The sequence below is a fragment of the Siniperca chuatsi genome, linkage group LG2, assembly GCF_020085105.1.
Source record: "Siniperca chuatsi isolate FFG_IHB_CAS linkage group LG2, ASM2008510v1, whole genome shotgun sequence".
Lineage (NCBI taxonomy): Eukaryota > Metazoa > Chordata > Actinopteri > Centrarchiformes > Sinipercidae > Siniperca > Siniperca chuatsi.
This window is the reverse complement of record NC_058043.1, coordinates 31,561,498-31,578,108: the sequence shown is the minus strand read 5'-3', so window position 1 is coordinate 31,578,108 and position 16,611 is coordinate 31,561,498. Positions and strand designations below refer to the sequence as shown.

At 38.1% G+C, this 16,611-nt stretch overlaps 1 protein-coding gene across 4 annotated transcripts in view; it reads right to left on the bottom strand.

The window, feature by feature from the left end:
* Positions 1–303: 303 nt before the first annotated feature.
* Positions 304–16,611, bottom strand: part of LOC122883490 (receptor-type tyrosine-protein phosphatase gamma-like) — a 577,119-nt gene continuing 560,811 nt past the window's right edge. For 2 of the 4 annotated variants that reach the window (XM_044212251.1, XM_044212257.1), the window contains exons 20-28: positions 15,953–16,091; positions 14,367–14,513; positions 11,980–12,073; positions 11,009–11,076; positions 9,683–9,811; positions 7,638–7,784; positions 6,323–6,465; positions 3,173–3,302; positions 304–2,448 (exon numbers count right to left, since the gene is read on the bottom strand). In XM_044212251.1, the coding sequence (XP_044068186.1) occupies positions 2,299–2,448; positions 3,173–3,302; positions 6,323–6,465; positions 7,638–7,784; positions 9,683–9,811; positions 11,009–11,076; positions 11,980–12,073; positions 14,367–14,513; positions 15,953–16,091 (1,147 nt within the window). In that variant the 3' untranslated portion in view covers positions 304–2,298. Of the gene's footprint in view, positions 2,449–3,172; positions 3,303–3,970; positions 5,679–6,322; positions 6,466–7,637; positions 7,785–9,682; positions 9,812–11,008; positions 11,077–11,979; positions 12,074–14,366; positions 14,514–15,952; positions 16,092–16,611 lie in introns of those variants that run through there. The other 2 variants (XM_044212264.1, XM_044212273.1) reach the window with 2 other exon arrangements.

Genomic DNA, 16,611 nt, shown 5'->3' with positions numbered 1-16,611 from the left:
GGCTTTTTTCAAGTTATTGTCTTGATTAGAAACCAATGGACTTTGGACTGAGTGCCACAGACACGGTAGGGAAATCTGAAAGTATTGAGAGATGAACTAACATTGGTTTTGGTCTTTTCATAGAATCTGTCAACAATAAGACAAATGTAGAAACACGTCAGACTTATCCTTCAAGTTTGACAGGGGAAAGGTTGGGTACTGCTGGAAGTTAAATTAATGATCTGCTTATCGATTCCATTTCTTATCAAATCCATTTTCAGGTGCTTGTCATATTATTTGAGTAAAAAAAGAAAACAAAATATGCTGAGAGCAAATACAACCTTTACTTTCAACACATTTAAGCAGCCATTAACAATGTATCATCAATGATCAGGCATTCTGTGGTTCTTTTGAATTCAAATAAAGAAATGTAAATATTCTTGCAAAGCACAACTTGAATGTTGAATACTGAGTGTTTTCCACTTTTATTAACTTGTGCTAGACTCATTAGCATTCACTGATTCTGGGACATTATGACAATGACTGGGGACATTAACAATGCTACTCCATGCAACAGGAAATGCTTTGACATGTTGACACTACTGTCTTATGAAATTTTGCCACACCTTTGAGCATCAACTCTCATCCACCATATTGTAAACAGTATACATGGGAGTTCATACATGTTGTGTGGATGAGCAGTTCCAAATTTCAAGTCAAGAAGTCAGGAATCGATAAGTAGAATCAAAAAGCATGTTTCTTAAACTCTAGCTCTTCATATATAACCCTACAGAGGTCACAGACAGATGGAAAATGCAGCAGCTTGTTGCGATTCATCAGAAAATAAATTACAAACAGATGTGGTAGTCAAAGCACTGGCTAACACTGAGAACCCAAAGACTGTTTTAAACCCTGTGTCAGATTTCTAAAACCTAACTCACTTGTTGCATAGAGCTTGTTTGAGTCTGCTGTTCCACTGCAGATCATACTGATTCAACCCTGTAATGACACACACAGGTGCATGTGAGTAAATGGGGGCTCCACATACAGGCTTCTGTGTTCTTAATCCATGCTTGTCCGTCAGAATGAATTTATGACTGAAAAAAAAACATTTAAAAACTTGATTTTCAAAAACATGGGGAATGTCATGTTGTTGTATCATCTGTTGTAGTTTATCAAATGTTTTAAATGTAAAATCACTACTGGTGGCGTTTGTATGTCTGTATTTGTGTATGTGTGAGTTCAGATGACATAGCAGCATACAAGATACAAGAACATAGAGGACTGAGGGAGTCAACTTCCAGATGGCTGGGAATCAGCTGTGAGTACTGGAGTGGTAAACTATTGGACGTGGTGGAAATTAACCGGCCTGAGGCTGTAGGCCACAAAAGGACATGTACAAAAATCACAAAGTTATTATAAGGATATATTTATATATGTATACATACAATATTTCCATATAAACATAATATGAATTATACAAAGAAATAATATTAACATTTCACAGTAGCAGTTGTTACACCACCTTAGGTATTCTAACATGGGTGTGACTTGCTAATAAGAGGGAGTGTGACAAGAAAACAAGTCAAAAAACAAAAACAAAAAAAGGTGAAGAGGAAATTAATTTTAGAAAACGAGCACTACTTGTCTGTGGCAATAGTTTCCAAGATCTTGGTTCTCAAGATAAATGAGTGGTAATACAAGTACTAGAGATTAGCAGGGTGGAGGAAGCTGCGCTGTGCTGCGCTGCAGTCTAACAGCATTTTGTTACTGAGGCAGAGAGTTCGTGCCTTCCTCCGTCCACTGTCATAAATCAACTGGTAGGTGGCAGGCAGAACAATGTTCTTCTCACAGAAGCAGTTGGTTTAATAAGGGCCAAAGCTGTGGAATGTCAAAAAAATAAAATAAAATAAAAAACAAAATCAGAGCTTGAGTGGAGAAAAGCCAAGTGAGTCAGCTTTAGTATAGGCAGTAATACTGACATTATATAGTGCAAACAAGAAAAGACAGAAAAGTGTTCCTCGTTGCCTACCAACGCTGGCGTGAAACTTAAAAACGCAGGTGCAAACCCTTCAGTAGGAGAACATTAAGACATAAAATGGCGAAAAAAATAAATATCAAAAACTTTATCAGTGTAAAAAAGTAATCAGGGTATTCATTTTAACCAAGAGTCTGGCAAAAAGGCCTCAAAAAGTCTTGTCCACCAATAGTTGATGTTTTACAAAGTTTAGTGCCTCCTTTGTGGGCTCAGGGACCTCGCAGGGAGTTTGGACCCACGGGATGCCCTCAGCTCAGCTACTGCCCCCTGAAGGGCCTCTCTCAGACCTGCGACTCCATGCTCTCTGCCTGGTCGGACTGATCAGACATAGACGCCACCATCCTGTTAATGTCTCTGGCCAGATGACCTGAGCCGTTCTCCTTGGTGCTGACATGGCTGAGCAGAGCTTTGTATAGGTATAGGTACTGGTACTGTGGACCCATCAGTGACAGACAGAGAAAACAAAGACAGAGAGGAGAACACGTAAGAACAATACACTGTATTAACACCATTCTTTTTCCTCCTCAAGCTATATGCTGTAGTTATCCTGTAGCTTAATAGGTTTGTTTGCTGAATGTGGATGTAAAGCTACCAGGTGCCTTGATACTGTCTTACCAACCATTACTTCACCATATCGAAATGGATTTAAATGCTATTTTCTTCTTAAACTCTTAGCACAATTCTAGCAAATTGGCATGTGCACTTCAACTAACCATTCAGTAGCAGCCAGTACATAGCCTAAAAGGCAAGAAACTGTGGCATCACTGTATCAGCAAATTTGCTCTCAGTTTGATGCTTATGTCTCATTTTTATCACTGGCAAGTAGCCAGGTATAAGCAGGACAATCTAATCTGACCTGTGAGGTTATGAAAAATTACACTAAATGGTAAATTGACTGTACGTGTATAGCGCCTTTCCAGTCTTCCAACTACTCAAAGCGCTTACACTAGTCTTTTCACCATGTACATCTTTTTTCATATAACTGTTTTGTGCTTGACAGAAGTTGCCAAATCCCTGTTAAGTTCACTAAATGAATGATATTAACTTACACTCCTTTTGAACAAGAAGCATTATCCTATAACTAGGGATTGTTCATGAATACAGTATATCTCTGAGATGGCTGGGTATCATTTTAGTTACAGTTTTCAGACTCACAATGTCTGTGAAGACTCCTGGCCTCATGAGGTTGATCATCTTGGCCATGTGATAGATGTCAACCTCGCTCTCCAGCTGCTGAAACAGGGTGGTGAGGGCACAAATCATGCCGGCTGACACTGCTCCCAACCTGACAGACAAACACACACAGTCAGGATCCGGGGTTAGCATGCATCTCCACAATAATATCAGAAAAGCTCTTACAAAATGTTTCTCCTGCTGATTTTCCTGTTTTTACAGGTGTATCAGTAATGCTGAAAACTTGATGTTTGTCTTGAAGATGACACATGAGGAAAGCTATTATTGTAGCAGAACTATTTACAAATGTGAGTGGAGAGTTGTGTAGCTGTATCTCAATCAGTGTGTGCATAATCAGTAAACGTAAAATAATCTCTAAATCTGTATTCAGATTTACAAGTGTATTGAGATTTGTAAACATGTAGACAAATCTGTAAATGTGTAGACAAATCTGTAAATGTGTACATAGACTTTTCAGTTATTAATATCTAAGTAGTTTGCTCCAATCAGTCATCAGTTACAACTCAGTTGGCTGTCTTTTTACAAGTGATTTTTGCTACATTTCTGCTGTGACAAAGATCTGCACACTTTTGCAAGTTGCCACATGCATTTGATGATCTGCCACGGCAACTCTTGGAGCAAAATACTTTTCAGCCATTAATATCTATGTACACATTTACAGATCTATGTATGCATTTATGGATTTGTCTACACATTTACAAATCTTAATACAAATGCAAATCTGAATACAGATTTGGAGATTTTTTTAAATTTATTTATTTTATTTTTTTTACACGTTTAAGAATTATGAATACACATTTGCATATTTCTGTACACATTCACAAATCTCACTACGGATTTAGAGATTCTTTTACACATTTACAAATCTGATTACGCACACACAGATTTAGATAGTTACACAACTCTCCACTCACCCTTGTAAATAGTTCTGGTTCAATAATGGCCCCATAGAAAGATTCTGGGGCTTGACAAATTATCAAAATTAAATCTATCGACATTTTGGCTTGAGGGTGTTATTACAGAAAAAAAGATTATGATTATGATGATTATGATTAGCATTATTATAATACCACATGAGTTATATTTGAGACTAGCCGCCCCACCGATCATTAAATATTTTGACAGCAGCAGTATGTACACTATATGTTATTATTATGTGTTTCATCAACCCCTAACACTGTTCATAAAGGTGTTAGCATACGTTTAAGGAGAAAGACAATTTTCTCATCATGTCGGGTCTGTGTCTCATTTATTATCCAAAAAAGTCATTGGGTTCACAGCAAGCTGAGGGTTACTAAAAGCAGATTCTGTTATGTCTATTTGTCATCATTGCAACATATGCCACTTTGCCTCCACTACCCAGGTCATGGCCCTGTTCCCGGCTTGTTAGATTTATGGTATAGCTACCATTTGCAGAATTGTACTCCTTATAAATGATCTTTCACAAAGAAACTGTCTGTTTCTATATCGAAATCTGATTTGATTAAATTGGCTGCAGGAAAATCTCAGTGGATTCTCAAAATACCTGATTTGGGATACTGTGAAGAAAAAAAGATGGGGAATGTCATGTCGTTGCATCACCTGTTGCAGTTCATCAAATGTTTTAAAAATAAAATCACTATTGGTGGCATTTGCATGTCTGTATTTGTGTGTGTTCAGATGACATAGCAGCATACAAGAACGTAGAGGACTCAGGGAGTCCGCTTCCAGATCGCTGGGAATCAGCTGTGAGTACTGTGGTGGTAAACTGTCGGACGTGATGGAAATTAACCGGCCTGAGGACTGCCCAGCTTGTTAGATTTATGGTATAGCTTCCATTTATAGAATTGTACTTATAAATGATCTTTCATGGCTTTACAGCCTTGGATGAATTTCTTTTCCGTCAAAGCTTTCTGTCTCTCCTATCACATCCGTGATGTCCGACCACTTTCAAAATAAATTTGAAGCGACACTAGCCTGTCGTAATGTTGGTGCTGATGTATTCGCCACATCGGTCCGTCAACCTTAGCTGCATTTGGTGAGCAATTACCTGTGGTCCTGGCTCCTTTCACTGCAGCAACAGGACCTGCTGAATATTGTCCTAGTAACCTAAACTCAGTCCTCTCTAGGCTCCTGGATTCAGCTGTACCTCTTACTTCCAAAGCAAGACAGTGAAAGAGGTCTATACCCTGGTTTACCGAAGAAACATGTGCTCTTAAGCAGGCCTGCTGGAGAATGGAACGTAAATGGCACAAATCAAAACTACTTTTCTCACTCTCCATGGCACAATACCTCTCCAGATGTTTTGGATCTGGATCTTCGTCCTCCAGGAGATTCAGCCTCTCCTCTTGTCTCTCTCCCTCTGTGTGTCTGTTTCTTTCTCCTATCTGTGGGAATGGTTTGCTTGAGTTTTGCCTCGTGTGTTTGTGTAGTCTGTCCTCTTCCAGGTTTCCATGGTGGAGAGGAGGTCGTGTGGCTTAGGTCCTATCTGTTTGGAGACACCTGAAGTTGCTCAACGTGCTCCCGGATCCATTCTTCACATATGTTACAGACTATTCATAATTTTGTCATCATAATTGTGCATACTGTAAATTTATTATGTCTATTCTTCTTCTAGTCACACAACATCTATTGCATGTCTGTCCGTCCTGGGAGAAGGATCCCTCCCTCATTCCTCTCCCTGAGGTTTCTTCCATTTTTCCCCATTAAAAAGGTTTTTTTTTGTGGAGTTTTTCCTTATCCGAATCGCGGGTTTAAGGACAGAGGGTGCCGTATGCTGTACAGATTGTAAAGTCCCTTAAGGCAAATTTGTGATATTGAGCTATATAAATAAAATTGACTTAAAATGTACAAGAACAGGTCATTTGAAATTTTATTGAATGACTGCCAAAGGCTTATCAATATATCATGACACAATGCATAAAAGCGACAGCAAGTACTGTAGTTCCTCTCATTCTGTTATTTCCAACTACAATTAAATATGCAACTGAGCCCAATGAAGTACAGTGTTATCCACTGTAATATTGTATTTTCACTTAGCTTTTATAATTTGACACATCATAATTTGCAGTACCTACTTAGAAATCAACCCATCTAGTGATGTGGTGACATAAAATAAAATATCAAACTGACTCATCGTGGATGATGGTTGGTCCATTGCAGGTGGCCGCCTCCTCTTTAATGACGTTGATGAGCTCGAACGTGCTACTGATGGGTGTGTCGGGTTTCGGCCACTTAGGGCACTGAAAGTGACGAACTTCTAATACATAGTCATCCTGGTAGACAGACAGAGGGCGAGACAGGCAGAAAGACAAAAGAGAGAGAGACAAATGTTAGATGAAGGATGTTTGGTTTAGAACAGTTAAATTCAACTCATCCATGTTACTTGAGCTTTGACCAAAACAATGAGATTGAGATATTCTACTGGAACCAGTACAGTCCATTAATTACTAAGGTATTGATACTTTAGTAAATAATGGACTGTACTGCATCTTCACTTTTAACTCATTAATGGGCTAAAAAGGTTGACAAGCCAAATATACTTTTTTTGCTTTCAGAGTGTATATTGAGGCTTATATACCTGATCAAAAATGGCAGAATATGAAATATAGAAGTCCAATAAAGACAAATTGACTGTACAAGCCAAAAACTTGAAATTGTAATCAATCTGCGAAGGAGAAAATTCAAATTTTGTGCATGACCAGATGATAAGCACTGGAGAATGACAGCCAGAAATTGTTGATACATGTCTTCTAACATTTTAGTCTGTCTGGGCTTAATTCAATTTCACAGTTAGTCTCATGGATGTTACTTAGAAGGTGTTACATTCAGGTCAATGAGTTTGATTTGCTCTCAAGTGAAATTTTCACACAAGGGATGCAAAACCTGAGGGCGAGCAGCTTTAAAGATGGTGGGCAGGGAAAGTCTTGTTTCTTGTTCAAATCTACAGACGCAGTTCCTCTGGAGGCTAAAAACATCGCTCACATCCTCAACCACTCTCAAAACTTGTACTGCATTTAGGAATCTCTCCCTGCATGCTTGCTCTCAAATCTGGAGTTGCAGACTCATTCTTTGTTTAAATTTGCTTTGGTCTCTGTTGTCGATCTACTATCCCAACCATAATTGTCACTGTGTTAGTGGGCAGTGGACGGAGAGGAGGTTAAGTGTGTTATTCTTCCTGTTCTTCAAACTTACTTGCTTGCTTTAAAAAAGGTTCTGCATGTATTTCTTCTGTCTGTGCACACATTATTACAGTTCACATTAGTACAACATGGTGAAGCACATGACTTTATAAATACTGTATACATGATGTCCCTCTATTGTTCTACTACATGATTGTAACACTGCTCATACTGTATTCGGTAAGTACAGTTCAGTCAATTTGACAATGTTTTAGATCTCCCTCTCTCTCGGTCTATCTCTCTCACACTCACACACTCTGACTAACCTGTGTTGCTTCCAGGATGAAGTCGTGTATGCTGATCTGCTCCTCATTGGACAAACAGAGTCGGTCTTTACTGATGAGGGTGACAGTGAATGCCTCACAGTCCATGGCCTTCTCCAGACTAGGCCAGTACACAAACTCATCCTCCGCCTTCAGAAGAGTACAGAGACTGTTTCATTACTGTGTTTATCCATTCACTTTGTTTAACAATCTATAACAGGATACAGTATTACTGCAGTGTATTTTAAAACCCTTTAAATTAAAATTATTATTATTAAATATATACTGCTGCTTCCCACCTCTAGTGCATAAAACCTATGAGTCTCTGAATCTGCAGTAATTGGATGTTCTTCCATTCCTGCAGAATTTCTATTCCCTGATGTTGCAATCGAGGAAATCCCATGTTCAAGAGTTACAGGATGGAATGGAAAATGTCGAGCGTAGCTGTGACCCAAGTGTTCAAATACAGGCATGTTAAAGGTGACCCAATTAGGCAATGTTCCAGTTAGTTAAAGTGCACCTATTGACTTACCATATAACTGGCAATTTGCAAAGCCACATTGCACAGACTCTATTGCTGATCTAAACCTAATGAAAGCTTCTTGCAATGAAACCTTCCTCGTCAAAAACCTGGTGCCTACATTACCTAAAATGTAGGCCACCCAAAATGCAACTTGACTGCTGACAGTTTGGTTGGTGATTCGCGTGTGTTATAATAGTAGCGCACAATGTTGCCTCAAGCAGAGATGAAGAGCAGGCTACAGAGGTCTGGTAAGCTCTTTCTAACTCCACACCCCAGATATTTTTATTTTCAAACTTGTAGTCTTCAGCCCAAACCAACATTGACTCAAGTGACATCACTTGAGGCAATTTATCAGGGGCCGTATTCATATAACATTCTAAGACTAAACGTAGTACCTAACTGGCTGAGTTAGGCGAAACTCCTAAAAAAAAGGGTTGTGTCAATCCTAACTTTGGGACTCCAAGTTTTTGGTCTATGAGTAATTCACAAAGCATTTTAACTAGAAAAGTAGCTCCTCTGTCTGAGAGGCCATCCAAAGGACTCCTGAATCACTAAAACCTGCTCACAGCCAGGCAGCTGTTGCAGGTAATGTGCCTCATCGAGCAAATGTTTTGGAACAATACAACGATAAATAACTTTTGAAAACATATTTTGATGGTGGGGAATTAAAAATCCAATTAGCTCACCACAAAGTCAAAACAATCCAATAACAGGAGATGATCGTTTGCACAACTCTGCACTACTGTGACTCTGGAAAAAAATCAGTTTGCAGCACTAATGAACTTGGGGCTCATCTGTCTATCAGAATTGTTACTCTCAGATTCCAATTAGTTTGACAGTATATTAAGTGCACAACAACACAAATTTAATCAAATGGATAAAGCTAGTTTCATGGCCATCTCTGGATTTCCAGGTAAAATTGGTGTTATATGTAGAACTACCCTAATCAAGAATGATGATTTGTACTGAAAATAAATATCAACACCTGCCTGTCTGCCTGCCTGTGCCTGCCTAATACAATTTGTTTGTTACACTCCTGTGTATTCATGAATACAAATTCATTGACACAGACCAGTCACCTGTCAACCAATCATGTGGACACAGGAAGTTAAATTCATGAAACTTGATGTAGCAACAGGGTCAACCCTGACCTCTCTCTTATCTTAAGAGTTCTCTCAGTCCCTGGTAAAAAATGTTCTCAGTAGCTTTGTGAATAGGTCTCAAGACGAAACTCTTAGCTAGGAACTTTTAGGTAAGATAAGATCCTTTGTGAATATGTCCCCAGATTTCACACAGCTCCCTCTGGAGACACAAAAAGCTTCATAAAACCTTTTCAACAAATGCAGTAGTACTCCCCCACAACTGTAAACAGACTTTGGTTTGGAAAATCAGTGCACTTTCCCTTTAAAGGGCTACATAATTACAAGTTACTTCTGCATTCCCATCAGTTGTGATCTTGCAATTTGTGAAAAGTGGCTTTTAGTTTTATTTTTTATTTTCACACACACACACGTGTATTTCCTACCAGTCCATAGTTGGCAGGCAGCTCAACAGTAATTTGTGCATTGTGGTCCCAGATCATTCTCCAGAAGTCTTTTATAGTGTGGGGCAGAGGATGCTGGGTAATGATGAACTCATTACTCCAGTAGTAACCCTGTAAAAAGTAAAATAAAAACAACAATTGGTCAGTGGGAGTTTTTCCGCACCGTTTATGCCACATTTATTTGGATTTAGGTTCCACTTAAAACAGTGTAAACACATACTGTTAACATTACTGAGTAAATCACCTGCTCATCATCAGAGATTCATCTATACAGTTGGGATTTGGTTTAATTTTAAAGGACTAAACAGAGCTTTGAGGGGTTAAATCAAATCTGTGTCAAATCTGACATCTGTTGGTGAATGGAAAATACTGAACTGCTGTTAGCTGAGCTATGACTTCACACTCTACAGTGACCTCACCTGACAACTGCACATGGCAACTTAACTGCTTTTACCAGGCTTTTGGGTTAAGGGTTACTCTTAACTTCTTAGTTACTCTTTAAAAGGGACACTCCACAATGTTACACATCAAGGTCAGTTTACTAGTCATGGAGAGTACTACTCAGCCTGCTGTATACTGTCTTTTGTGGTTCTGGAGGAGGTTTTGTTCAACTCTGAAAAAATACAATTTTTTAATGGAAAGCTTGTGTTACAAACTGGGGCATGGAGTAGCGGTCTTCATGGTTACTGAAAATTATATTAATTTTATTTGGGTTTGGGAAGAGTCCCATTTTATTGCTGTGGGTCTCAGATCTGTATGTCAATATGTCTAATACTAAGTGGTTCTCAGTGGACTCCCAGTCAGCTAAAATAATGTGGTGACTCACCACAGGAGGAGAGAGTGTGGAATTTGAAGTGCATTGTTTTCAATTTATATACGTTTAGATCAACCACATATAGTATTTGGGACTAAGTATCATCAGGTCTATTCAAACCGGAGAGTCTGTGGGTCACTTGTATCTCGACCTCTGCTGCTTTGATTTTGACGATTCTGTCTTTTGCAAATTGGCTAACTTTATGGACGTGCAGCACTAAACCTGATTTTGTTACAGCAACCCTAAGTCTCCAAATTCCTCCCACTTTACTTGATGTTCTGAAACTTAACTATGAGCAGTGTTGAGTGAAAATATCAACATGAGCTGGGAGAAAATTTGGGCATCACTATAACAAAATCAGGGAGTGTATAATAAAACATACAGCCAGTGACATTGACTGAGTGCATTTTGACTTGATGTAACCTGCCCTGAGTCAAAACATTAAGGAGAGAGTGGAAAGATCAATAATTGACAGAAGAAGTGAAAGTGCTAACCATGATGTTAATGTAATCGGTGCCTTTGATGCCGGGCAAAGCTGCTAGGCCGACCCTCACTTGCTCCGCTGCTCACAGACAGACAGAAGGGGGGGAATAGACATTTACCAGTTTATTAGAACAGACCATTTGTTCATTCATCCTTTTGCTGTTGAGTGTGTGCAGTTCTTGGTCATTCTTGGGTGGTGATTCAGATGGAACAGCAAGTGACTATCAAATAGCTAAATAAAGATAGTCATGGTTGTCACGAAGTGCTAAATTGAGGATGACCTGATGATCAGTCTAAGAGGAGTTAGCAAAAATAGGTTTTCCTGAAAATTCCAAATGGCAGGAAAAGCAAATCATAGAAAGCTAACAGAACTTGACATGTAGGATGTATGTAGGATTTTTATTCTACCCCTAATGGTTGGAGTGCTTTGTTACTGTTACATATGGAATTTTAAAGGTTGGTGCTGGTTCAATTCTAGCAGCTGCATAGTTTCAAGAGGACTGACCATATATACAAGAATTAAAGAGATGCTGGAAATTAATTGGCAATTAGCTGATGGCAGCCATGTTTCTTCATCCAAAAATATGAACTTACAGCATGTGGTCAAATTTGAATATTGGTCAAACAACATCAACAGAAACATCATCTCTCACTGTAATGCACCCATTTTCCAAGCCTATTCAGAGTTACTATCAAATGCTCTGTGCCAAGCATCTGCAACTCATAAAAATTTCATTCATGATTTCAAAAATCAAGTGTGGAACAGTACAGAAATACTCTCTATGGTTCTCTACAGTATGTACCATTTTTCTATAATGTAGATGCTCTAAATGAATAGGCAATCTATTCATTGAATAATGTCAGTGGTTTCTAATTGCAATTTTGTTTTTACTGGGAGCTTTATTTTCAGCTGTTTGGTTATTGCTGCTGGTTGAAGTTTCATTTAAAATTTGATACGTCTTTGTATAAGTGTAACACTTACATGGCACCACGGAGGAATTTCGATTTTTCTCTTTGTTGCACTCCTTCTGAGCGTTGAAGCGTTCCACAAATCTGGCATTACACTGTGTTACCAACTAAAACACAAAAGAAGAAGAGAGAGTGGGTGGGTGCGTTATACTTGTATATGCTGGTGTTTTTATAAGTTTGCTGCTTGCAATTCCTATTGGTTTCATTTGTCTTTTAATTTCATTTTGTTTTTTATATTGCTTTTATTGTTGAGTATGTTTCCATTTTATAAAAATTGTAGTTTTCACTTGCTGTTTTATGCTGATTACTATTATGCATTTCTGAGTATTATTATACATTGCTTTGCTTGTTATATTGCTTGAGATGTTGAGTATTTGTTTTACAAATTGTATTTTACTTGCTGTTTTCATGCTGTGTACTATTATGCATTTTTATTAACTGTGAAGCACTTTGAAACTGTTGTTTTGAAAAGTGCTATATAAATAAAGTTTAGTTTGTCAAACTTTCAAATGGCAGACCAACTAAAGTTGTTTCATTTCACACAAACACTGCTATGTTTCCATTAAACAGAATCAGCAGCTAAGGTTGTTATCGATTTGATCTATGTGTCCCGGTGTTTTGTATTTGATCTTGATTTATCTTGCTCCTTACCTTAACCTGAACCCAACAGTCATCTCTATAACGGCTTACCATAACCTAACCTAAGCCTGACTCCAACTACAGAAAAAAGTATTCAAAGGGCAAATAGTTTCCCACTGCTGCTAATGTTTGTTCTAATATAGGCTAAACATGTCCAGATCTTGTTGAATTCTGTTCCCCACCAAATAAGGAAAAATATACCTTGCAACAATTTCAAAAAAGTCTTGTTTATATGTTGTATATTTGAAGCTAGAAAGATAGTCACTAATACATAAAATAATCATAAAGGTTTTGTGTTCAGAGTTACAGAAGTGTTGTTTTCAGTAAAATAGCTTTGATGCATAAGCTAACTGCTCAAGCTACAATGTTTTATTGTCTATTTCTACATGTTAAACACATATACAAAATTCAGAAAAGACAGTTTTGTAGTTGTTGAGGACACCTTGCTTTAACAAAGTTATGCTAACTGTTCCCCTATACTTCTAGTGTTTGTGCTAAACTAGACTAAACATGTCTGGAACTTCCTCTGCGTGGTCCATACATAAATTAAACTGATATCAGTTTTCCCTATCTAGGTGAACTCCTGTTAAGCAAACAAGCGTACTTTCCAAAATGTTGTACTCTTTAGTAAATGGTAGTAATTGTACCTTTGCACCTTTTATTATGGATCAAAAAGTATGTATCTGTTTTTGCAAGGGCCTATTATGTGTCTTTTATGGTAAAATGTACTCAAAAATGTACTTGTCAGTACAAAAATGTACTACTCCCATACTACTGTTTTTGAGAATAACGTGTGGTATGGCTGTGTATCATTAACCCTTTCACTGAACAGTATCAGTAAACATACTAGCATCAGATTCTTCAAAAGACTTCAACAATGTCAGAAGAGTTCTGTAATGAAACCTGAAGGTAAAACAGAAAGGAGCTTACAATAGAAAATCCCCAGCTGAGGGCAGAAAAACACACCAAACCAAACTGGCTCAAAGAAGTTGGGAAACAACCATAAAGACCAGAGGAAAAAAAGAGCTACTAACAATAACTAAATTCAGCAGTAAACAATGACTTGATTCTAATCCTGTAATGAAGGCATACATGAATTACCATAACAATGAAAGCTATTGTTTTGCACACACACTCCATGTAGTCTAGACCTCGGACTCAACTGTGGCAATTGTGATGAAATAGCAGGAATTATCTTCCTGTTGTCAAGACTTCCAACCAACCCTAATCATATCCACAACCAATACTAACCAGAGCTGGATGATAAGAAAATCTGAGAAATTGATTAGGAGAATATTTATTTCAGGACTAAATTATCAATAAATATGTTATTATTATTTTAATTGATACCCTGATTTTCATTTGTGCCATAGAGGAGCAACATAGTATTAATCTTGATGAAATCTCACACAAACAATATTCTTTTGTTAGAGGAGTTTCCTATACAATCTAGGGATGCACTTAATCTGAGACCATTGATATTAAGCATCTTTTGATCCTGATCCGATTTTTATCTAAATTCATAACATGTAATTAAATAATATGTTTTAATATATTAAAAACTGTATCATCTGGTAATCCAATACAAAAAGCTAATAGTAAGCTAATACAGCTAGTAAGATAACAGTTAAAATAAAATTAGCTTGTAATCTAACCAGATATGACTCATGACCTGACTCATTGTTGTTTTGTGAGACAATGTAAAACATTTATGCTAAATGTGCAAAATAAGCAGTTAATTATAAATCTCAGTCCTTTCACCTTGAACTGTTTCTCCAGATGTGTCCGGCAGCTGTGTCCTGATGTCATGATGCTGTCGAAGTAGCTGTGAAGCAGGCTGGCCGCCACCTCCGTCTCTTTCCCCAAAATGACTTCCATCAAGGCATCATGAATGAAGATGTACGGCTCCTGAATCAGCCAAAAGGTGACAAAAGACAAAAAGGTTGTTTAGCAGCTGGTAGGTTGACTTAACATACACACAAATACAAATGTATAATTTTGTGTTTGGCATGCCTGAAACATAGATTTGCATTGCAGCTGCAATTCTACAATAAGAGGATCAGTTATAACCACATTTTTCTTAAGACTTGAAACATAGTGTGCAGCATAGGATAAATTGACTATCCTCCACGTGCAAAGGGTTTTAAAAAGGCCAAGTAAAATGATGTAGTGGTCTAACACCACACACACACACACATTCTGAACATACACCCTTCTAAATATGCAGTTTGGTTGGGGCAGCTGTGGCTGAGGAGGTAGAGTGGGTCGTCCACTGATCACAGAGTTGGCTGTTCGATCTGCACCTCATCCTGTCCATGTGTTGAAGTGTCCTTGGGAAAGACACTGAACCCCAAATTGCTCCTGATGGTTGTGTGAGTATGTGCATGAATGGGTGAATGAGCCTTAAAGCTCTTTGGATATATAAATGTAGCCATTTACCAAAAAAAGACTGAACAGAATTCAGCACACATGTTGAACTCATAAGCCTTACAGTGGAGATGTAGTTCTTTTAAATTTAAATTGTGCAGTAAAATCATCCATGATAGATTGTTTGATTGGTTCTCTATGTTAGCTTTAGCATACACTATGTTTAGTGACATCATAACTTTTTTGTGAAAAAATTATTACACTGGTTGATCAGTCCTATCACGTCAAAGTTTCCCCATTACAATGTGGTTCATAACAAGATACCTTGAAAATTAACAACTCTTTGTACTGGATATTCATGGTTCATCCGACTACTGACCACATTTTTATGAAATTCACATTGGGTATTCATGGTCCCTGGAGGATGAATTCTAATGTTTTTAGTGACCCTGTGACCTTTACTCTATTTCCATCCTCAGGACAAAATTTCCACTTATACATTTAATGACCCTTTTACCTTTAATTAATCCTCAGGAACACAAAATTTACTGAACACTTTCATGCTTAGTGCCTTAGTCAAGTTATTAACTTTGTAACCAAGACAACTTTTTCAGGGCATGAAGTTGCCATGAATTTCGTATGTATATTCATGGTCCCTACAAAATGAATTATAATCGTGATAGCGTGGCATTTCCTCATTACACCAAAACTTCCACTTAAACACAAGATGTTGCATAATGTAGTCTTCTGATAGTCATGGTAATATTTGAGTAAATTTTTTCCTCAGCAAATGTGAAACTGTTGGGATTTGGTAATTCCATAATGGGCATCACTGTGTTTGTCTATGTTTAGCAAAGACTATTAATGCTAAATCCACCAGAGGAAACAATGATGTACATGAATGTGTGCTATGAAGGTGTGAGCTATACTGCCTAACAAGAGTCTCACAAACTTTGTTTCACAGAGACAGATATACAAACCTCAGTCTGGACTAGGTCGTTGCGCTGGGTGTGTATGTGTTTGCGGAAGCCAAGTTTTACATTAACTGTGCTCTTGTCTTTGATCTGCTGCAGCCTGCAGTCTATGATGATGTACGTCCCCGTCCGACCCACTCCAGCACTGCAACACAATACAGTAACATTGAGGAACAGCAGGAAAATCCAAACAGATGAAACATGAGAGAAATGGTTTATATATGGGAGATTAGCATTCAAATGAATATAACATAATTGTTATGCCTTTATTACAGAGGTGACAGCAGAAAGCTGTCAGTAAATGAGGGATTCAGACTTCAACCAGAGATATTGCAATTACATGGTTAGCACCATGCCTTTTCTCATTTTCCTGGCTAATGTCCAGTCTGGTCGAAATGGGACTCAGGCTGGCCAAGCAACGGGAAATCTGAGACCCACATATTTGCAGAGACCTGCTCCACCAACATCCTGAATCAACCACTCAACGGGCTGACCGTGTTCTGAGCTGAAGGAACGCAAGAATCTGGCGAGGTGGGGGGGGGGGTGTCATGTAAACAATATTATCACATGTGGTGGACGGATTTCTGGCTTAAATGTGACAGGATTGTGGTGCCCACATCTATGCGACAAGAAATGCTCACCAGGATACATGAAGGGCACCTGAG